This window comes from Paramacrobiotus metropolitanus, unplaced genomic scaffold (genome assembly GCF_019649055.1).
Source record: "Paramacrobiotus metropolitanus isolate TYO unplaced genomic scaffold, Prichtersi_v1.0 Parri_scaffold0000039, whole genome shotgun sequence".
Classification (NCBI taxonomy): domain Eukaryota; kingdom Metazoa; phylum Tardigrada; class Eutardigrada; order Parachela; family Macrobiotidae; genus Paramacrobiotus; species Paramacrobiotus metropolitanus.
The window spans coordinates 874,364-896,257 of NW_026570259.1; the positions used below are offsets into that span (position 1 = coordinate 874,364).

Sequence of the window (21,894 nt, forward strand, 5' to 3'; positions counted from 1 at the left end):
ACAAAAACGAGTGTAAAACGTTTGAACGTATTAATTCATAATATCAGAACTGCATAAAGAAAATCCAACGACGTGTGTTAACTAGGGCAAGGCTACTTTTGACGGCCATAACTCAGTGTGTTTTCACCAACATTAAAAATTGAGTAAAGTGGTGCACACAGTACCACTGTTAAGTGCTAACCATGAAAAACTTTTGTTTCTTTGGTTATATCACGGTCCTTCCTGTATATAACCTGTCCTTCTAAGTAGTCCTTCTTCTTCTTCTAGTCCTTCTTCTTCTTCGGCTTGTACTTTCTGTGGTTATATAATGCATTCCGTTTATTAGAAAATTTTCCTTTCGTTACAGCTATCATAAATGCCACCGAAGGATGCAGCCAAAAAAGGCAAGGCAGGAAAAGGCAAAGGAGCTGACCAATCAGCAGAATCTGCTCCACCGTTCGTTATTCTCAAAGAGAAACTCCCCAATGCAAACTGGTGGCCAACACTGCATCTTGTGGTTGAAAACAGCCCGGTTGAAACTTTGTTGGTAGACTTGATGGCTGAAGGCTTAGCAGGCAACGGTGTAGTGACTATACAGAAACATGACCTTATTCGGGAGACTGAGCTGCTTGTGAACGAGCACAGAAATGTTCGGCAGGAGCCCAAGCTTAGCAGAAGAGAAAAAGACAAAATTGCAAAAAAGAAAGCGGAAGAAGAAGAGCAACGGAGAAAAGAAGCCGAGGAACGCGAGAAGGAAATGGAGCGACAGCGACAAGCGGCAGAAAAGGAAGCACAAGAAAAGGGAACGACGGGGAAAGCGAGCACAGCGCTGCTGAAACAGTCAAAAATTACTGTCCGGCTGAGCAGCGAAAAAACCGGTATTAAGCCAGATTCCACGCCCGTCACAGAAGCTCCGCCACCACAGCCGCGTACTTTGCTGCACGAGTTGATTGATGAGCTGCAGTTTCTCAATAAAGATGTCCCACTCAGCCAAGTCTTTAAGAACCCGACAATGCCTAGCTTGGTCTTGATGGTGAAGTACAAAGTTATGATGTTAAAGCGATCGGACATTGATCTTTTCAAGATTTCGTATCCAAAGCACATAAAACTGGAATCTGTCAAACCAGCACCGGAACCGCTGGCTTCTACGGATCACAAGAAGGGCAAAACGAAAGAACCGCAATCTAAGGTGGGAGATACAACGAGTAAAGCCCCTGTCGAAAAGGCATCAGTCATGCCAAAAGATCAGAAAGCGAACAACACTTCCTTGCCTAAAGGAAAACCTGGTGGAGGAAAAGGTAAAGGTCAAGCTGACGATGCTTCCGATAGTCCGGAACCGCCGCCACTGAAAAACGGCGAAAAGGTTGTAGTGCCGTTTCACATTAAATGCGTTCAGCCAGCTGATCCAATCGGGAATGCCCAGGAACGGGTGCGGGAAGAAATTCCAGACAACATTCAGCGTATCGTACGAAAAATTCAAGAAGGCGAGAAACAGACGGACGGTGAGGGACAAGAAAGCCAGGATCCAGAGTTGGTGCCGAATGCAACGCCTCATGACATGAATGATGATACTGGAGGTGTTACAAGCTTTTTCCGGGAGCTTTTTGTGTGCAGTGCGATAGGAACGGAAGGACTGCCGGTTCTGAATCACTCGAAAAGTCTGCTGTACGCGTAAGTAACAATTCTGTGGCATTGTGTGCAGTCATGTTTCGCAATCCTGTAAGTGGCCTTTGTAGATTGCGCAAATTGCAGAACATATGGAACCCCGGCTTTTCCAGTCACCAAGTACCAAATGGTTCGCTATATTGTTTTGTTCGGGATCAAAGATGTTTCATTTCTGTCTGAAGCTGAACGACAGAAGCTGCCTGTCACCAGTGTCATCAGCGTGCATTGCCTTCGTCATCGAAATCTACCTCCCGTAAGGGCTAGTGACCTTTCATGGATAAAACAACCCAGCGCGCTCCTCGAAAATTTGGACATGTTTTGGCAAAACACTCGCGATCTGATCCAACAGAAGCTTGCTAAGCCTGAATCGGGCGCTTCTGGCTTGGTTGTGGCCGTGAAGCATGACGTTAAGCCATGTACTACATCGGCGGAGTACAAGGAAACGGCGATGGCAGCTGGATGTCTGTTAGTTGAACTGCTGCACCGCCTGGTTCATGCCAAAGTACTTTTCAAGATGTATAATGAAAGCCTCGATCTGCAACACATACCCAAATGCAAGATGAGGCGGACGGATAACCACGAGAATTTTCGAGCAAAGGAAGGTGCAGAGTTCTTAGACAAAGTGCAAAAACGATTGCTGGAGCAAAGAAATACTAATCCCGAAGAAAGTCTAGCACTGCAGAATTTGACAAAAAATTTCATAGAAGACCTTAGGCTGGATTTGCAGATTACAGGTGTGATCAGCGAAACGAAATTCATAGATCCAGCCCCGGAAGACGACATGAGTTCTTGGTAAATTTTCACAACGTAGCAGCGGTGGAATCGATTCTTGAGAGCGGAGTGCTTTGTTTGATTATCTTTTACCAATAAACTGGCTTAAAACGCATCTCGTTATGCTTTCCAGGCAGGCGATGGAAGTTTTATCAAGGCTGTCGAAGCCGGCTATTCCTGAAGAGTTTCCCTTCACAGGGTCTTTGAAGACCCTGCTCAAACAGAAAGCGTTTGCACTCCAGTATAATAAGCGCTGGATTGAAACTATCTTGCACAGACTGGAAGCTGACGCTCGCCAAGATAGGAGAAACTCACTGGCGAATCAAACTCCGAATTCCCTTGCCGAAAGTATGAAAGCCTGGAATTTAGGTACCGCAAAGGAAATCAAGATCCCTCTAAAAGCTGTATGTATTTTATTGACATTTGCAGTATTTTCCCGGAACGTTACAACATCGCTTGGGAGTGGTGTAAATTTGTCAGTTTCGTTTAACCCGTTTTTTACGACATTTTAGAGGACGAGTGGAGGTTTATCGCCCCGGCGTACAGTGCAGAGCACGACGAGGATACAGAATTGTCAGACAACGAGAACTTCACCGAACTTTGCAAGATGCGGAATTTTTATGCTGTTGTGTCTTATTCCCAAAAGCAGCTGTCGACAGAATTGGCGCTCGCCAATGAACAGTATTTCCATCACTGTGTCCGCAGAGATACGGTGACCGGCAATGTATTTATCATATTTTACGCTGTCAGCAACGGATATCCTGCCACACACATCAGAATCTCCGAAACACGTCTACACTGCACGGTAGATTTTCCAACGTTCTGCTGCAACATCATGGATGAAGTACAAAGTGAGATGGAGAAGCATGTAGACCAAACATACCGCTGTTCAGGGCAACCGGCCATAAATCAGCGTTTCCCCTACGGCTGTCAAACACAATTTGCTTATGATGCGGACTGTGCCGAAAAGCTGGGCACTGAAACGGTTGATCACTTATCGAATTATGAACGTAAAGGCTGTCTGAAGGCTTTCATACGTTCGAATAAAGAGCACTTCGCTAGACGCCAAGGATGGAAGCTGAAGCCCGAAGAGACCGTTGTGATGCCTCCAACTATACCGCTTATACCGACACCGGAACCACAGACTACCTTACTGACACCGGATGTGAAACGAAAGGGGCAAAACCGTCTGCGAAGAAAACTCCCGCCGCTGGTCAGAAGCATGAAACCGACAAACTACCTCCTTGTCCGGTCCCAAAGAAAACACCTCAAGACGAGCCATTTATATGGAACAGGGCGCTGGCACCACCAAAACCATCGTGTGAATTTGCGCATCCTTCAAAAATTCCCGCTTACCTTTTATCAAATTCGCTATCGAAAATTAAAAGAGAGGAACGTCGCATATACTGCTGCAACACCGTCGTCTCGATTGATCGTCATGAATTTCACGATGGAAAGAGTGCCCTTTATATTTCCGCTAGTAATATTTATGGAATGAATGCTTTTGTGTGCATATCGGAACAGGAAAGGTCGCTGCACTTGGAGTACGAGGATAAAACTAGGATTTCCGTTACCATTGTGAATGACAAACCACAATTGCAGATTCTTGATCCGCTTGGAACGAAGACAGTTATTGGGGAGAACGACCGTTGGTACTGTACAATGAGCTCCTGCGTAAAAGACGCCGAAGATGCAGTTTCTGTTACTTTGTTTGAAAACAAGGCTGTTGGACTGATTGGCGGAAAACGTGAAGAAGCGGTATTTCTGTCACCGAATGGAAATTTGATTACTCATATAGATCAGCCAGAGGACGAAATTACAAAATCGATGCCGGACACTAGCAAAAGATTCCACACGAAATTCGATCATCTTGGGCACCGTATCGGTGTCACCATTGACGAGAATGCGACTGTCCTGGTACGTGACGAATCACCAAGATCTTTGACAAAGTGTACGCAGCTGCGTTCGGGGTTGCGGATGCAGACATCGCATCTGCTGGAGGGCAACGGTGAAGACAGAATGACTTCGCACACATATGAATACCCTGGGTTTCCTCGTGTGTACTGCAATAGTTCGCAGTTCGAAACGTGGTCGTTACATAATGGGATTCTTGTGTCAACCATGGACTACATGAATTATGTAATCCTGGCGGGGGTCAACGTGGTTATTGTTGACGCGAGTGGCGCTGTTTCGCTTACAACTCTGCCGGAGTGTTCTCAAGCGTTCCATTTGGAAGGTCGGTATTTCTTTGCGGATTTGTGCATATTGAACTTCATTGATTTTTTTTAAAGGCAGATATCCTAAGCCTAAAGGGAAATTGATTAATGCATCAGTATACCTATGCAGGACCAGAAAAATGTCCATCTGACCATAAAAGTATATATGAAGTTTGAGTGAAATGTCTTTCCAGGTGGTCCGGGCCTGATTGGTTATCCATCGCACAGTCAGATTTCTTTTGCAAAACAAGTTTGTGCGGCAATAAAGGAAAATCTGAACTGGCATAGGACGTGCTCGTGGACGAGATTTATTTGTTGTGGCGAACGAGTGGCTGAGGTTTGGGATCTTTCTGGTGCAAAATATACGGTTTCTGAAAGCGGTGAAACGAAAACAGAGTCCGCGCAAAACACGAAAGACGGAAACGATCTACCGGCTCCGAGAATGTTTATTGTGAGTGAAGCAAACCGATCTGGGAGTGAATTCGTTTTTGGAGAGGAAGCAATAAGCCTCAAATACAAAGTCCTGCATCTTAATTCTGGGGACAGGGTCAGAGTTTCTGGTAATGCTACCCAGAATATCCAAGGCAGTTTTGAATGTGAGATAACGGACGAAGTACAAACGGAATGGGAATACGAGAAACCGCATCTGTTGCCGGAAGAATTGTTGTCCGATGTCAGAGCGCTGGCTGGCGCATGGAAGAAAAATGTAGCGGAATCGAAGGATGTACGTTTTCGATTTCATACTACGAAGTCTAGTGCGCGGTCCGAGCAATGGAAGAAAGTTTTATTTGTTTCAGAAGCCGCAAACTCTAATCAAAAGTCGTAAATTCTTTAGTATTACTTGCGCAATGCTCATATCGAAAAAATCCCGTGTAACTAACATAATAGAGTGCAGATAAAAAATATAAAGGTCGCAAACTATTTATAATTTAAGGTTTTTGCTTTGTCGACGTAAGCAATTGATCTTTGTAAAGTGGTGTTATATGCACGTATTAAATATGACCGACTAGTTTGACCGGACACATGGTAATCTTCGGTCTGTCTACAGACCATTTATGTGCGTATATTCACTCACATGGTATTCCGCTCATAATTATTATATAGGCTCTGTAATAGTAGTTATTGCCTCAGCAACTTGCCGATCGTTGAGTTGACACACTTCATTAGCACATTCACACAGGCCACACAAAAGCCTCGTACGCATCGTACAGATATTCGACTACGCGTGCTAGGTTTAGGAAAGTAGTAATGACAGAGAGCTGTTATCTTCTGCTGAAAAGCATTGGAGCCATGTGGGCTGACGAAATGGCTGGATGCATCACAAAATGCTCCTCGTGCGCATGTTGGGTGGTTTCGTGCTGACGATTACCTGGCCAGTGCTGATTGGGGTGGGCGTTGTGATGTCCATAGTGGAATCCATTCTGATGATGGTTGTAACGGTGACCATGGTGTCTGCGTCGCCAGTGGTGATTGTTATGGCCATAAGGCCAGTACGCGTTCCGGCGGCTACGCAACTGCGAGTGGGGTGGTAGAGCAACAATCACACCACCGGATCCACTTCCGCCTCCTCCGAACGCTTCTTCACATAGTAGTAGACACGGTTAAAATTTTTTACGACAAGGCAAATGGTTTTAAACATATCGAGCTTAAAAGGCAGTTGAATATTTAACTGTTATTAACGCAAGCTGAATTATAGTAATTTAAAACAACATTATAAAGGCGTGAGTTTAAATGGGGCGTGCTATGATGAGACTAGCACACGAGTAAGTAACAGGTTGCTTACAACTGGTAACCTTTATACCATGGTCCGTACCTGCAAGATGGAGAGAGACAATGCCGGTCAGCGCCAACAGGCAACAAACTGTGCCGAACATTTTCGGGTTCATTGTATAAATTATAGATATCAGAAATGGACGGACACAGAGTTGGTGTTTGTGTAAACAATGCACAATGGTTGGTCTGATTAAAACTTGGACCAACTCGATATCGAATATTGTGCGGTATGTCTCTCATTAAATTCTGCGTTATATAGGTGACGATCGTAAAAACATTTTCCAGATGTGCCATTGCTGGAAATCAGCGTTTCACCTACGGTTACTGCAAAACCGGAAGAACGTTTACAAAGGCACGTCAGTACATGCTTGTACTCAACTTGCTGCTGTATAACTGCATGGAGGTCGCAGAATGAATACATGCTTTGAAAAGCGGTGTGCGTGGGTAGCTAATTAACAAAACTACGGGCACACTTCTCATGAAACGATCAACTTCCTGGTAGATAACTGTCTTCGCCGGTGGTAAACCAAGGGAATAAACCGGATGTGAACTTCTTTGAATGCGACATGTCACATGCCGAATAAAAGTCAGTTAAGACAGTTAATGAATCCATGTTTTTCCATCATGGTCTATTCAAAGAAAACAAGTTTTCATGCTGTATGGATATTTGTGCTTTTAGAAGCACCAGGTAAAACAACCAAAATTGAAGCAGCAAAGCCGTCCGTTAGCACGACTTGAACGCAAATTTCAACTCAATACGGTTATTCTCACGGATGTGGTTCCGTGGAAGCGATTGGTGATCATGCGATCCCATGGTCACTTCGTTGCTGAGAAATGTTTACAAGTGACATACAACGTAGTGATCACCTGCTCTTTTCAATACCGGTAAAATCTATGGGAATACCAAATATATGTCGGTTACGCTTACCTTTGGGTACAGTACTTATCTGCCTTAATTACTGTAGTTTGGTTCACTAGTATTCACTCCAAAAAAAAATCGTCACACATGTTGGCCTCGATCAAGTCTGTCGATTACTTTTGTCAAGTTTTGCCGTAACAGTTTTCTGGGTGACATAATTTCGCCAGCTAGTTCATGCAGACTCGCGCAGAATCGACATACGGAACATACAGAAATCCAGTTACCCCTGGTCTACCTGTGAGGGGAAATTGTTGTATCACTGCTTCACACAAAAGTTGAACCTACAGTATTTGTTATCAGCCACCGTCGCTCTTTGGACACGACGGATGAATACTTCGCCTGGTTCCGCTGTCATCATTCCGGGCGGTTTGGCAACCATTTCTGCCACCGTATCTATAGAATGTCGTTCTCCGTTAGGAATAAAGCGAATAACAGTCTACAGAAAACGGGATCAGCCGACCGCAGAAAAGAGTCTGGGCCGCTTAACCTTACAAAGAATGGCAGAAAGATACCCATGTGACGCTGTCAGCAGGTGCTGTCCCTACCACCATGTGCGCCACATCGCGACAAAAGGCAGTTTTGGCAAGTGCTGTGCACAATCCATTACATGTTTTCCCCATCTTGTTCACAATACTCATCCTTCTCACAGAAGCATTGTAAAATGGCACTTCTAGCTATTGCGATCAAAGAAAGGTGATAAATGAATCGGATAGTAATCTCACAATTCTTAGTGACCTTTCAAACGCGATACTCGAAGAACCGTTGATTAATCAAATTACGTTAAACAAAACAGGTGGTCCGTGGTGATGATGCTGCTTTGATCTGCAACGCGATAACTAAGCATATCAATGTTGTTGTCAACGCCACATTACGGGATTCCGGCCCAAGGTAAGCAAATAAGTGCTACGCTGCAAAACAACGGCAAGTTTTGAAAATTCCAAATTTCTTTCATTATAATCGAGGGCGGTGGAAAAAGCCGTTAAGGGAAAGGAGTTTTCATAAAGAAGCTTCAAGACGACGGCCCGTAATGATAAGTACTCGTATCGAAAACTAAGTGAGCAACGGCCCACGTGGCGCATCTCCAAGCAACATCCTTTTTGACCTCTTCATACTAACAGTTTTGACACTTGCCAAATTCACGGTACAACGATGGCCCGTGAATGTAGTATGTGACTGGACATTAATCAAGTATTCCTTAAACACCGCAACTATCTGACGGTGATTGGCAAATCCAACACAAACCATGACGAGTTTCGGGAGCGGAACACCTGCAGCTCCGAGCGGAGATGATAATTTTGTCTGTGCATTACCGTCAAAGGGGATCAGTCGGCGGTTTCGGTGGCCGAGAGCATGCGATCGACGGCCGGAGGTAATGTGGCACAATTCGTGCGTGCACTTCCGCAGAACGCTGACTTTACGCGTTGACCAGGTGTAGTTGTTCCTAACCGACTAACGGATACGGAAACCCAGCTGAAGATCTCCGAAGGACTTCCCTTATGGTTCAATCAGAAAAAGAGAAAGTATCTCAAGCACATGTTGCACCTCTTCAATACGGGAATTGCGATGTTTGTAAGTTTGAACATGTAGCAATCGTTACTCCAGTCTTTGCTTATAGATGATTGTTGCCGCTTTTGCGCTCTGTTATTCCGATAGCTATTGCCTACTAAATTTATTTTGTAAGAGGCATAAGGTATTCGCCTTTCACGGAAACCATACAGCGCAAAATTACGAAAATATGTCTGTAGGGTGCTAAGTAGTTTTGCGCGGTAATTTTTTGCGCTGTTTGATGTTTCCAGCTAGATGAGACGTTTGCGATACATTTCCCATTTTACATCCTTTAACAATTATATAATTTCTAGTTAGCCTCCGCTATAGGCTAGATAGGCGTTTTTTTTGCTAGCTCAAGCTCATAATTTCTTTGGTTGACAAAATAGCTAACAGCTAGCTCATAGCTAACGACGGATGCATTTCCTCTTGGTGACCCTTTAGTAACAGTATCAATAGAATCGTTGTTAAAGCCCTGGGAATGTTTTTTATAGGTTGGCGATACTCATGCATACCTCATAAAGATTAAAACAGTGGAAATAGGCGAAACACCAAAGCACATTGAAATGAGGTATCTTTCGTCAATGATAGTGAAACTGGATGCCGAGCAGGAGGGCGGGATTACGTACTTCAGCTCGGACGAAGGGTTGAGTATGCTAAAAACCGGCAATAAAGGGGAGACACACGTACTGCTGGATCATTTTGCAAATCAAAAACTCCAACCACAGAACTGCAAATGCCAGGAGAAGGTGTCGCCTTGTAAGTGCTACATGGAGCCGCGGAAACTGCTCATGGCGGATCCTTCGGTGTTCCAGCAGTTCACCGGGACAACGGGCGGCTGCTAGAACAGCAGCGCACCAATCGCTGTATGGTTGTGTACAGGACGGTATGACTGCACACTGGTTGTTTTCCTCGCTGTTCTTGGATGCGCACATATTTGTTCTTACCGTTTTACATGTTTTCTTCGCTGGTTGCCGTTTGCTCTGCTTTCTGGCTGGCACGCTAGAAACCTGAGTGAGCTTTACTTCTTCCTGCTAATAAACAAAATGATTATCACACCCGTGTTATTGATTACATACGATTAGTTAACTATCTACATAATATCTAATAACCACTCTTCGGTTACACGTTGTTGTGCATGGTACGCTGTCCCACACAAAAAAACCAGCAAACAAATACACAGGTATGCTAGCTTAAATGTATGACACACTGAGAAGTGCGTGGTGTCATTCATTTAATAATTTAACTTCTGAAAATTTGTATAACTTTGTTTAATTTGTATAAATTTGTATAACAATTTTTGCTGGTGCATGTGCTTTATGATAGCCAGTCTAACAGGCCTTACAAACCATAAACATTACACATTCACGTGCGAAACAGGAATAATGTTGGAACAGATAGTTTTAATTTAATTTAAGTTCAACGGAGTTAAAGCAGATAGAACTCGTTTCCGGCAAGAGTGAAACTGCTAAAATTACTCGGGACATGGCGCAGCATGATGCATGTTACGAGTACAGTACAAAACATAAAAATCACAAGCAAGATAACAACACGTTATAGCACGATACAAATGATGCAGTTTACACTTTACAAGCCAGTAATAAGTAGTATGTAGCCAGATAATCAATGATCCACTTGCAATGGTCTATTAACTAGCTCAGTAGAAAATCTAATAATACTCGTATTATTATTGGCGAAGCATCGAGTGCCGGCGTAGCCACCTGTGCTTATTTGCTTGTTTCGTTACTTCCGTTCTGACTTGGGAGATGAATTGCTCAAATAATGGGATTTGTAACTATTATAGTGCACATTTAGTTTGGATGGCAATAAGCTGCACCAGGTGCAACGTGACCCGAAAACTAACTTGGAAACTACTGCTGAACGTGAATTCACTGGAGATGAACTGATTACGGTAATAAATCTGACGATAAGTTGCTAGAGGGTCTGTTTGCGAACTTTCTCGAAATTTTGCTGACTTCCAAATTATCATTTGCAGACTTTGCGCGCCGGAGACGTTACTAGTGTGCGCAAATACAAGAAAGTGGTACCGTAATAAGGAATTTGATCGAGCGTGTGTTCCGCTGATCTGTGCCGGTTCTGTTGGATTAACAGCTGTGATGGAACTGCAAGACTTCCCGAACGATTTAATCTTCCAAAAATACTTGATGTTTTCTTTGTTATTATTGTGAAGCTGTAATGGTTTTCATAATGCTTTGGATGTTTGGACTTAACGCATTTTTTTGGTTTGATCCTGTCTCACCATTTCATCCGTACCCGGTCTAAACCTTTACGCCGGTTTTGTTAAATTGTTTTAATTTGCGTGTGTTGTTTTTATTGGGTTTGCTAATGAATAATTAATTACACGTTACGGGGTGCCAGAATAACCATACTACCAAGTCCATTTTAGTTATATCATGCTTTAATTTGTTTTTGAGCAACTTAAATTTACATAATTACTACCAAGTATTAGTCATCGTCCCATTCTCCCTTCGGTGATGTACCATTGTACAGTGTAACAGATTTTCGTTTGGAATGAATATAGATATGATGCTCAATACGACAGAATGTGCCAGAAACATAAGGTATACGTACTCACATTTTTTAATAATTTATTGAACTATTAAGATTATTAACATCAAAGGTTTTATACGTGATCCAAGATGACACGCGAAACTTTGCCGGGTTAGTGCCTTAACTATAAAGAGCTCACAACTATGCAAAAGTGCAAAACTATTGCTGGATTTCTTAAAACTTGCAAGATACATGTACAGACAAGCTGTAGTGCATAGATCAGTGCCATTGTGCCTTATGGTAGTGTTATGGGCTTATGGTAGTGTTGATGTTGACATACCACTTTATTTTCATTCAGCCTGCGTATAGCTGGGGACTGCGCCCGAAAAATGCTGTTGACAAAATAAACTTTTCCTATTTCTGTTGAAATTCTTCTCTATTCTCTCCAAAAGCGTGAAATCCCTTTTATATAACTTCCGGTATCAAAAAGCCACCCGCCCAGAAGCAACATTACGTTGGAATGGTTGAATTTTCTACGAGATAGGCTGCTGGTACACAAGCTGCACCAACAAAAATAAAAAGTATACATGAAAACTCAAAACGTTTCACATTCTTCATCAATATTTTCCAAGGGTCCTTTCTTAAACTAGAAAATTTGTTACCTGTGGATGGTTGCCTTTTTCCCCGGAGTATTTGTTTACCATTTTGATTTCGTGTTGAATTCTTCGCTAGATGGCAACTTTTCAGTAAATAACGATTGTCTCGGATTGTGGCTGCAAAATGTGAAGGGATCATGCGCGCGTAGTTCTGCCCAGGTTGAAGTCTGTACGATTGCACCCTGTGCTGATATTTTAATAATCATGTCGCGGACCCGAAACACCCCTCGCGAAACACTGAAACTAATCGGGACGGTGGAAAATCTTTCCGCGGTGTGGGATGCCTTGGGATTCAGTACTGCAACACGGGTCTCTTCTCCGAAACCCTTCCCAGTTCCCCTTCGCGGGGTATGTTGCATTTTCTTCACTTTCTTCCTGGATTTATCTTTTCGATGCCTGATTTATGCTAATTTATATAATTAATCGAATTTCTTCTTTATTCAATTTTTGTATATTATTTTGTGGCTAAAGTGTTGCTGCAAAAGTAGCAAAACATGAAAACAAATTTAGTTTCTATTTAATCTGTTAATACGAGTATGATTATAGTAGTTGTATGTATGTATACATACTTTGCGATTTTTTACAGTAATTTTTATCCCCAAAATAAAACAAATTATGCATAAATAATAAATAATCGCATATAATTAGTATAAGCAGTTATTTTTGAATAATCATGTTATTGTTGTGTGATTGATTAATTGATTGTTTATTGAGTGGCTAAAAATTCGTAAACGGGCGCTCTGACATATCCGAAATCACGAAGAACATCCTATGCTAAAACATTTATTCGACGCACTTAATGTACTGTAATTGTACTCTGCAGACCAGTCGCCCCTGAAGAATCCCTCCAAGCAGTCGGACGACGAAGCCACCTCCACCGACGAGTCAGAGGAACAGCGGCGTCTGTGGACGCAGCATGTGCTGGCCGACATCAGCTGCGATGGCAAGTTTCTGGTGCTGGCGTCGCAACGGGAAATCTCCATTCTGACGTCCAAGTGGCGGAGCGATAAGTTGGTCTTCACCAAGCTGTGGAACGGACAGCTGGCAGGGGCCGGTGAGTGAGATTTGCGACAAGTGAGGTAACATTGGCGAGTTTTTCACTGTGTCGACTTGAAAACATCTAATTTCCCTGTATTTTTGTTCCTCTCATATTATTTTTCTTGGATGTTTATTTTGCTTCGTGTATGATTTTTGATAGTGCGTTCTGAGGAAAATATTTTTAAAAAGACCCATTACTTTACCTGCCACCTTGAAAGCATTTGTGACTTTTTTGGATGTTTAGTTTCCGGAATGTAATTAATTTTCTGTTGATTTTCGTTTTTGAAATTGTTTTTATATAGCTGTCGTTTCAAAAACGCGATCAACGATTTTTTCCTAAATGATTGGCGTGTTTCGTAGATACGGATGCCGAGGTGCTCACTTGTTGCATCGCACTGCCGCTCAGCTCCCGGCAGCGCACTTCCGATGGGCTTCCGGACTGGACCTGTGTGATTTACGGTTTCAGGAGCGGTTATGTGGCATTCCACACGGAAAGCGGCTACACGGTGCACCGGCAGAAGTTCGATGCCAGTCCCGTGCGACTGATCAAAATCCATTCTCCGCAGTATACACGTGTCGGGGATGCGCAGAGTGTGCAGGAGTTGATCATCTTGTACGAGAACGGCGCTGTGGTTTTTATTAACGGGCTGCATTTGTATTCGTCCCTCCAGGTGAGAGTGGGTTTTATCCGCATGTTATTCATTTCCGCGGTTGAAGATCACAATTATTGCGCAATAGACATCTGTCCGAATTTTCTGCTGATTTTTTTATTTTAATTGTTAAATTTTAACTGTGGAGTAGAGAGTCCGCGTTTGCAGTTTACACTTTACACTACTTTTTACCTGATGGCTATTGCTTGGTAAAATTTTTTTGTTTTTGATTTTAGATTTTTCACATGCTTGAACTACTGTTTCAAACGGATATGTGTAGACTTTACTTTGTTAGCGCCTCAAAGTCTGCTACACAATTATTGTATTGTAGAAATCCCGTTCCTATACATAACGCCATAATTTCATATTTTTAATTTCGTAGAATTTTAAATTGGCGGCGGCGAATGCTACCGCAAAGGGCAAGGGTGAAGACGATGATCTGGACTTCAACTCCATTCCCCATGAGAAATTCCAGCTGGATTCCCAGCAAGATATTCGTGATATCATTTCGCTGGGATCCGTGCGGATTAACCTGTTTGATCAGCTGCTCAACGCGTCTGTAATGGGCGGCAGCTCGGCAGCGATCAAGACGCCGCTGCCCACTTACCGCCGCTTCATATCCGTTGGGACGAAGCCGTTTTATGCCAGTTACTTCGTGATGGAAGGCGAAACGCCACTGGTTATCGGTCAGATGGCCAGAGATATCGCTGGCCGAGTGTCGCAGGCAGTTACGTCACGCATCACTGCCACGGCAAACCGGTTCGGATTAGGGGTAAAAAAAAGCAGAAATAATTCATTTTCCATTAATACTGATTGTCAAATTCAGTGTGAACGTTGTACATTGCTGGGACACTCCGTGCCATTTTTTGTTTGGTATTATTTAATGATTCGAATATTTCAGGGCTTGCTGAGTCGAGCGATGCCCGCGGCCAAGGAGACTGTCGAGAAAAAGACCATTTTTGTGCCAAAAGCCGGAAGAGATGTGGATGCAAGATTTTCTTTATTAGACGCTCGTCGTATCGCGACGAATGTCGTGTTGTCGGATAAGAGCAGGCTAGCCGCTCTAACGGACAACTTTGGACGGGTTCTGTTGATGGACTGCTCGACCGGTGTCATCATCCGAATGTGGAAGGGTTATCGTGCCGCCGAAGTGGCTTGGATAACTGTCGCTGATCCCAAGAGTTCTGCCGACTCCAAGTGCGTATTAATAACGGTATTATCACTTATTCGTCTCGTAAAACGCACCAATTATCCTTAAATATTTGTAACCGGTTTTTATTAAAACTAGAATTGAAAATTTTGTTTAAAAGATTAACACCAGTCTCGTTTTCACCGATTTTAGCACAGACGTAATCGGTCTTTTTTCTAAGTATGTGTCACTGTAGGGGTAAACTAGGTAATGAAAGTTTTTGTGTAGCATATTTAAGCCACACCAGTTAAATTTCAAAAATATTAAAATTCTATAATGTCTTTCGTCTTTTGCGTTACATAGAGGTTATTTAGGTACGTGGAGTGTCTCGTGATATACGCTCCCCGGCGGCACTTGCTGGAGGTGTGGTCCCCTCTGTCATTCCGCCGTTTAATCGCCATCCATGTCAGCCAAGGTCTGCGCTTGCTCCCCGTGGGAACCGGAACGCTGTCGCCCACGTTCGAAGTCTTCCATCGGCCCAGTGAATGCTACTTTCTGGATCTGACGGGCAATGTGTACATTCTCAACGTTCCCTTCTATCTGACTGAAGAGGGGATCGATGAGGCCAACGCCCAGGATCTGCAGACTGTGCAGCAAGCCAAGGAAATGGTGATGTATGGGAAGAATGTCAGTACGGAGAAAATTGTGGAGTTGTTCGGGGAGATTGCGTCCATTGAGGTCAAAGATCAGCTGGTGCAGTTTTTCTGTATGGAGGGCATTGCCGGTAAACAGGATGGCCTGATGCGAGTGTTAAGATCAGCGTTAGAGGATAGTGGTAAAGTGAAATTAGACGAAAAGGAGAAAAACATTGTGAGAGAGTGGAAAGTCAACCTGCGCGTTCTGGAGTGGTACGAGCAGATGATTGGACAGTGGATGGAATATGATGACGCAAATCCTTTGACTACCGGTAAGTGTACCACTGTGTACTGCGTGTCTGTTGGAATAAGGATTTCTTCTTGCAATTGTTTTTGTGAAATTAAATTTCATAATTTCGTGATTGTGTTTATCGAATCGCTTATTATTTATCAATTTTAATCATTTAATTCAGAATTGTATTCCCCAGATATAAACTTATGTACGAGTAATATTTTCATCGACCTTCTTTCGCACTTTTTCATAATGCTTCTAACATGACGCAGTGTAAAATAATGTAAAATCAGAATGAAATTATCTGTAAAACGGAATAAGTAAAGCAGAGTGGTCAAACTTATCCAAAACATCCTGGGTGTGGCTGGGTTAGAACTTAGAAGTAAGCATGTGTAAGGACTTCAGAAACTTGATTTCTGTCTTTTTTTGATTTTGTTTTATAAACTTATCCGGAGATTGGGGTTTTCTCAGGTGAGGGCGATACCTCGAATATCTTTGGTGATCTGGATACCAGCAACCTGTTCTCCCTGATGCACGCGGTTAGTGCGTCAGCGTTATGGAAAAGCAGCATACAGAGTCGCCATTGGGACTACGACTGGCGCACTGTGTTGTATCTGCTGGATCCTCTCCCTGGTGACAGTGGAGCCCAGCTGCATTTTACCGTCAACCCGGAAGCGATCCAGGATGAGCGTTTGTTTCTAGCGGATATTCTATACCGCCTCTATTTCCTGGGTAAAATGCCTTTGTCGGAACTTATGGAGAAAGTCGGTATCCTCCACGAAGACGATCTTTCCAAACTTCTGCTGGAATACTGGCTCGTTTTTGCCAGCGAACATTTCGGTAATCTTCTTTCTTACTTTCTTATGCGTTTTCTGACTTTAAACTTTAAGTGTGTTTCTTTCTTTGTAGAAATTCGCATCAGTGGTTTGCGCATGCTGGCGGAATTATTCCATACATTGCTGGCTAAACGCCAACCAAGTGAACTGCGCTCGTTCCGGCACACCGTTGAGGATTCGACTAAGCTGGCCGCTGCCATAACCGCTTGCTTGGCGATTCTAAACACCAGTTTTCCCGGACCGACGGAGGACCTGACGGAAGTGGACGATTGGGAAACTGTGTGTAAAGAAAAGATCGAATGGGCGCGATTGTCCCAGCGTCTGGAAAGTCTTCTTGCCTTACAAGTACGCACCATCGTATCGTAGGAGACCGTGGTTATTATTAATAATGTCATCTTATTTTAATAAGTATTTCAGCAGTGGTTATTACACTGCTGAAATGTATATATCTAGACCGGTTGTTATTTATTTTTAACTTTATTTATTATCTTTATTAAATGTTTTAACTGTAATGTAGTGTATCTGCGTTTGATTTTATTGCCTGATAATTGTTGCCTAAAAAAACATTATTCAAATATAACTCAATTTCAGGCTTTTATTTGCCGATTTGCCACTGTTGATAACACTCAAAGCAGCCATCCGGAGTTTCCTAACACATCCGTGACGTCCTTCCTCCAACACGGCAAATCCGCGGCAGCGGAATATCTCTCCGGGGCGGCGGCAGCCAGCATCCTGTCTCTCCCTCCGGCGGTTATACTGAAAGCATTCTATCACACTGATGTGGAGATGCATTTTGCCTCCACGGAGCTGGAGGAGAACAACGATCGCCCATTGCGATTTCTGCACATTCCGGACGTCGCCTTGGAAGAACAGGAGATAACCGACGCGTTGAAGTCCATCCAGACGGTGTTCCCTAAAAGTCTGACGGCGGATATGCTGCTGGCCAATTGTGCCTGGGAGATGGCGGTCGCATGGAATAAGCACCCGGAAAATTGTCGCGCACTGGAGCAGTCGGTGGAGTATTTGAAAGATGTTGTCCGTCCGGAATTACGGCACGGTATCAAATTTTCTGACCAAATATTCCGCTGAAAATCAGTTTTGCCTTCTTACATTTTTTGTTTTTATGCAGGCGTGGCTGTGCTAATGTGGAAGACATTTCTCGTGGAAAAAATTAATTCCTGCACGAATTTGCTGGAAAAGGTGGGAAAGGCCCCAAAAGAACGTGCGTATTTGAAAGAAATCGGAATGGAGGAGAGCGATGTTGAGCTCCTTCTATTGTTGACACACAGGATTTTATCCGTCATTTTCACGTAAGTCTTCGTGTTGACTGTTTGTACAGTTAACAAGTTCATCAAATTTTGATTTTAATTTAAAGAAATTCATCAAATTTTTATTTTAATATTTGCAGGCTGAATTTGATAGCACGGTAGCGACTGTCACGTGCGATGAGTTGTGGATGAACGAGAACACCGCTGCGTCTAAAAGCTCTTTAGCGGAACTGGCGCTCTGCCAACCCATGTCCAATGCGGCGTTGGTTCAGCATCACATGATCCTAGTGACGGTTCTGCAGGCCATTATCCGCTACAACGTGAAAACCATTAAGCCGATGGCGTTGTTCGATTTCAAGGCGCAGGAAGCCTTTTACAAGGAACTGACGCAGTTCCCGTTATTGTCCGTCGTGGCGATTGACCAGAACATCGTAAAAGCGCGAAATCAGGTGAGCCGAAATGTGTACAAAAATGAAGTATACATTTTTAAATGAAATTGTATTTGTTTCGGCTTGTTTAGTTTCTGATTCGCTGTTTATCGGCGATGGTGCGAACAGCGGCTGACCATGTGACCCGACCGGATGTGGCGTGGTTAGAGCGCATTCTGGAGGTGGCACATTACTGGGGCCTGTCCGGGGATACGGTGCGCACGCTTTACGTCTGTGAACTGTATTCGCATGGGCTGGATGAACTGGGGGAGGAGGCGTACAAGACCGTCACCGATAAAGGCCCGCTGCAGTCCAAATTGCTGTCTTTAGCGGGACAACGACTGAAAAGCTTACTGGCTAACACGCTATCGCAGACCGATTATGCCAACTATCTGTCGTCAATGTCGCCGTTTTTGATGTCCTGGATTAAATCTTTGGTACGGGAAGTATATTGAGAATTTTTATTCTGCTACTATCCTTTCATTTATACACGAATTATCAACATTAGTGTTTTGAAATCGACGGTTAACAGTGATGTTGCGCATAGGTAGCATCGATGTAGAAATTACTTGCACCAAGAACTATAGTAAGTACTTGCTTCGCAGTTCGCACTATACTTACTGTAGTAAGTACTCTCTTATACATACCTATTTTGGAATTTTAAGAAAATTTTGTGCGCTTAATTGATTTGTTTTTTCTTAGTCAGTTTTATTTATGTACTCTCTGGTTATTGCTGCGGTTATGGTTAACCGAACTTTTGTTCAACCATTTAAAAGCTGAATATTCATGCGCATTGCCCGATTAAGCTGTCGCATATTCCCAGCGTTCATAGAAATCTGAATTGTTTTGCGTTGTCTGTATAATTTGTCTGTTGCAGGAGGGACGGAATATTTCGGATTCCAGCGTTGACTGGGAGAAATGCCAGCTGCTTCTGCGAAATATCAGCCACGATCTGCGCTCGAATCATCCTGACAGTAAAATATGCGTGGAGGCACTGGAATGGATGCAGAATCATAGACCACAAAGCCAGAGTTGATGGAGCTTGCCGTGATCGGTTATTTATCTGTGATAAGAGTTTTTCTAACGATCAGTCAGCTTGTATCTTCAGTACCTGTACAGATACTTGCCGAAAAGTTGATTTTCCCAGTGTTTCTTGTGCAATTGTCAGGAGCCATATAGTGTTTTCCTCGCAGTTGTTTTGGGTCTGGGGGTTGCAGAGAGCTATACCTATTTTAGGATTTGGCATAGAAAATTTTAGTTGTAATAAAATTTTTCGTTCACTAATGTCGAGAACTCAAAATACCGGTAAATACAGTAAATTAAACAATTTATATCGTGGAGTGCAAAATCATTGTACGCAGAAACCCTTTCTGTGTATAACCATTGCTGTGTACACATACAACAGCCAGAATGCGGCTTTCCGATTATTTCTACCTGGATTTTAGTCACCAGACCAAAACAGCCTACCGAACATGTAGATGTCTAAACAATATTAATAACATCACTGTGAAATCGTCATTATTTATCAAAAACTTTGTACTTCCTCCACGTTACATTTTTGCCTTGGCGGAACAATATTTGCACTTCATCATCATCGGGTTCATCAACGCGTTCCGGCAGTTCAACCAGGTGAAAGTGCTTGCCAAACTTCATTTTGATGTACTTCCCGGATGCTTGGCACGGGTCGGGTATGCGATGCTCCATCACCGGATCCGCTGCTTTCCGGCAGTCGGGCTTCGGGGAACAATGCGGCTGCCGCCACGTCACCTTCCGCGGGGGTGGTCGGCAGGGTGAGCGAGCCTTCCGGGGCGGCGTCGACCGGCAGCTGTCACCGTCCTTGTTGTCCCGTTTCCCGCCCACGAACGTCGGCTCCGTGGCTTCGAACATGGTTTGCCAAATCTTTTTGCCGACTTCCGAATAGTCTGTCTTCCCGGGGTCGTTGTTCATCGGATTGCCATGCTTTCTATTAGGATACCTGTCTAAAATTATGCTGATGCCATATCGCTGAAAATGCTGAAAAGATGCTGTGCGCTATTATGTTAACCTTTGGAGCACGAGGAGTCTTCTGATTGGGACCGGTTTTCATGATTGGGCGCACACGGACTAACGCTGGATGCGCCCTTTTTCGGGTTTCCACAAGGAATTCGTATCACGTGCCGATGACGTGCGTGCTTTCGACAAGGACTGGAGGTCATACTTTGGACGGATCTTCGCCGTTGTTTCTGGGAACAGGGCTCCAGAACCAGGCTGACCTTTTTGTTGAGGGCATCAATAGCCAGTTCACACTGTACTTTGGTGTCATTGCGGCGATTTTGATGGTGACAGTGCTTAGAACATTGCGTCACTTTGTCACACTGTTGCAAACAACACCGAAATGTACTTTTGCTTTCGGAATATCTTTTTTCGAACGCATATATTACAGAGAAGGTTGGTAAATGTGATTACGTATAACGAAAAGACAGTTTACCGTTTCTTCGTGTGCAACTGCAGGTTTACGTGGTGGCTGTATGTTCGGTTCCCGGCATTTTTTTGTGTAGTCGGTAAATTCATCTCTCGGACATGCCGTGGTGTTTGGAAAACTGTCAGTAACAAAATCACCGCAATTCTGTATTGGATTTCCGCGCTCTTCCGCTTCTGCAATTAGACGCTTCCGTTTTCCGCACTATGAAACAGCTAAACGATTATGCGCCTTGTAACAACGTTTTTAATTGATCATTGTGTAATTCGTATTACGGTCAGTACGAGTACAATTACCAAGTGCCCTGTATATTCCGAACACTGCTCGACAGAAGCGGATCGTGTAAAAATGCGTAGGAATACCTTGGAACAACAGGTCGCTGACCGTTTAATTTTGGCGGTATTGCTTCGTGGATCCTCGCAAGGTATAGCGCTCTTGGACTGTGCGGGCACGCGGTAATGCCTGCCAAGTCTGTCCAGATTTTCAAAACAGGGCTCGTCCGTTCTGGCCATTAGGTTGGAAAAAAGTAGCCAATGGAGATGGAGTCATTTCCTGCTCCAGCCACAGTAATATTATACAATTTTGTCTATGACTGACTGTGAATGTGATCACGTTATCGCTGTATTCTTGCGAATTTAGGTACGGATTCTGGCAAGGGAAAGAATATTCGAAAAACTAGCACGTAATACCACTGTAGCGCCTGAAAACTGCTAACTGCTGTATTGTACTTCTTTGTACGGGATAATGTTTCGCCTTTAGCTACGTAGTAACCAGGATACATGCAGATAGATCTGATCTAAAGACGCCACAATTTGCACAAAAAGGATTATGAGGCAAGTGGAAGCGTTGATGCAGGAAGAGCAATTTCCATCAAGAAACCATGTTCTACCTGACCGGTGAATACTGGAAGACGTGTCCTGGGCCAAGCATAACTACATGGAATCCGTTTTACAGGACATCAGCATGTTTCTTTGTTCTGTGCATATTAAGTCATGAGAAAAAAGACGTTTCGCACCTACAGAATATAGCGCGACTTTTGACGATAGACACTGATTGGCATGCGATTCAACATGGTTTACTCGAAAAAAAAGAAAATGGCCGTTGCGTTTTAGTGTGTTACATTCA

The 21,894-nt window shown here is 43.5% G+C and overlaps 4 protein-coding genes across 4 annotated transcripts; 3 read left to right on the forward strand and 1 right to left on the reverse strand.

Moving 5' to 3' along the window:
* The first annotated feature begins 81 nt into the window (after positions 1-81).
* LOC129590065 (uncharacterized) lies at positions 82-5,705 on the forward strand. The gene is given in 6 exon segments (XM_055485039.1): positions 82-1,650; positions 1,732-2,436; positions 2,549-2,810; positions 2,918-3,559; positions 3,562-4,651; positions 4,826-5,705. Coding segments are annotated over 6 exon segments (4,626 nt in total). The 5' UTR covers positions 82-355; the 3' UTR covers positions 5,458-5,705.
* A 2,565-nt stretch (positions 5,706-8,270) lies between these two features.
* LOC129590064 (uncharacterized) lies at positions 8,271-9,924 on the forward strand. The gene is made up of 3 exons (XM_055485038.1): positions 8,271-8,692; positions 8,753-8,892; positions 9,363-9,924. The coding sequence occupies exons 1-3, from the start codon at positions 8,674-8,676 to the stop codon at positions 9,711-9,713; spliced, it is 510 nt and encodes a 169-aa protein (XP_055341013.1). The 5' UTR covers positions 8,271-8,673; the 3' UTR covers positions 9,714-9,924.
* A 2,311-nt stretch (positions 9,925-12,235) lies between these two features.
* Positions 12,236-19,591, forward strand: LOC129590307 (rab3 GTPase-activating protein non-catalytic subunit-like; the record flags this gene model as incomplete). Its single annotated transcript, XM_055485461.1, has 13 exons — positions 12,236-12,383; positions 12,859-13,089; positions 13,434-13,744; positions 14,106-14,495; positions 14,625-14,920; positions 15,227-15,819; positions 16,251-16,619; positions 16,689-16,960; positions 17,207-17,672; positions 17,745-17,925; positions 18,017-18,332; positions 18,404-18,748; positions 19,189-19,591. Coding segments are annotated over 13 exons (4,077 nt in total), but the record flags the coding sequence as incomplete, so codon positions are not given.
* A 13-nt stretch (positions 19,592-19,604) lies between these two features.
* Positions 19,605-21,519, reverse strand: LOC129590123 (uncharacterized). The gene is made up of 4 exons (XM_055485152.1): positions 21,132-21,519; positions 20,779-20,973; positions 20,356-20,665; positions 19,605-20,290 (listed from the first exon to the last, which is right to left on the reverse strand). The coding sequence occupies exons 1-4, from the start codon at positions 21,279-21,281 to the stop codon at positions 19,830-19,832; spliced, it is 1,116 nt and encodes a 371-aa protein (XP_055341127.1). The 5' UTR covers positions 21,282-21,519; the 3' UTR covers positions 19,605-19,829.
* Positions 21,520-21,894: the final 375 nt, after the last annotated feature.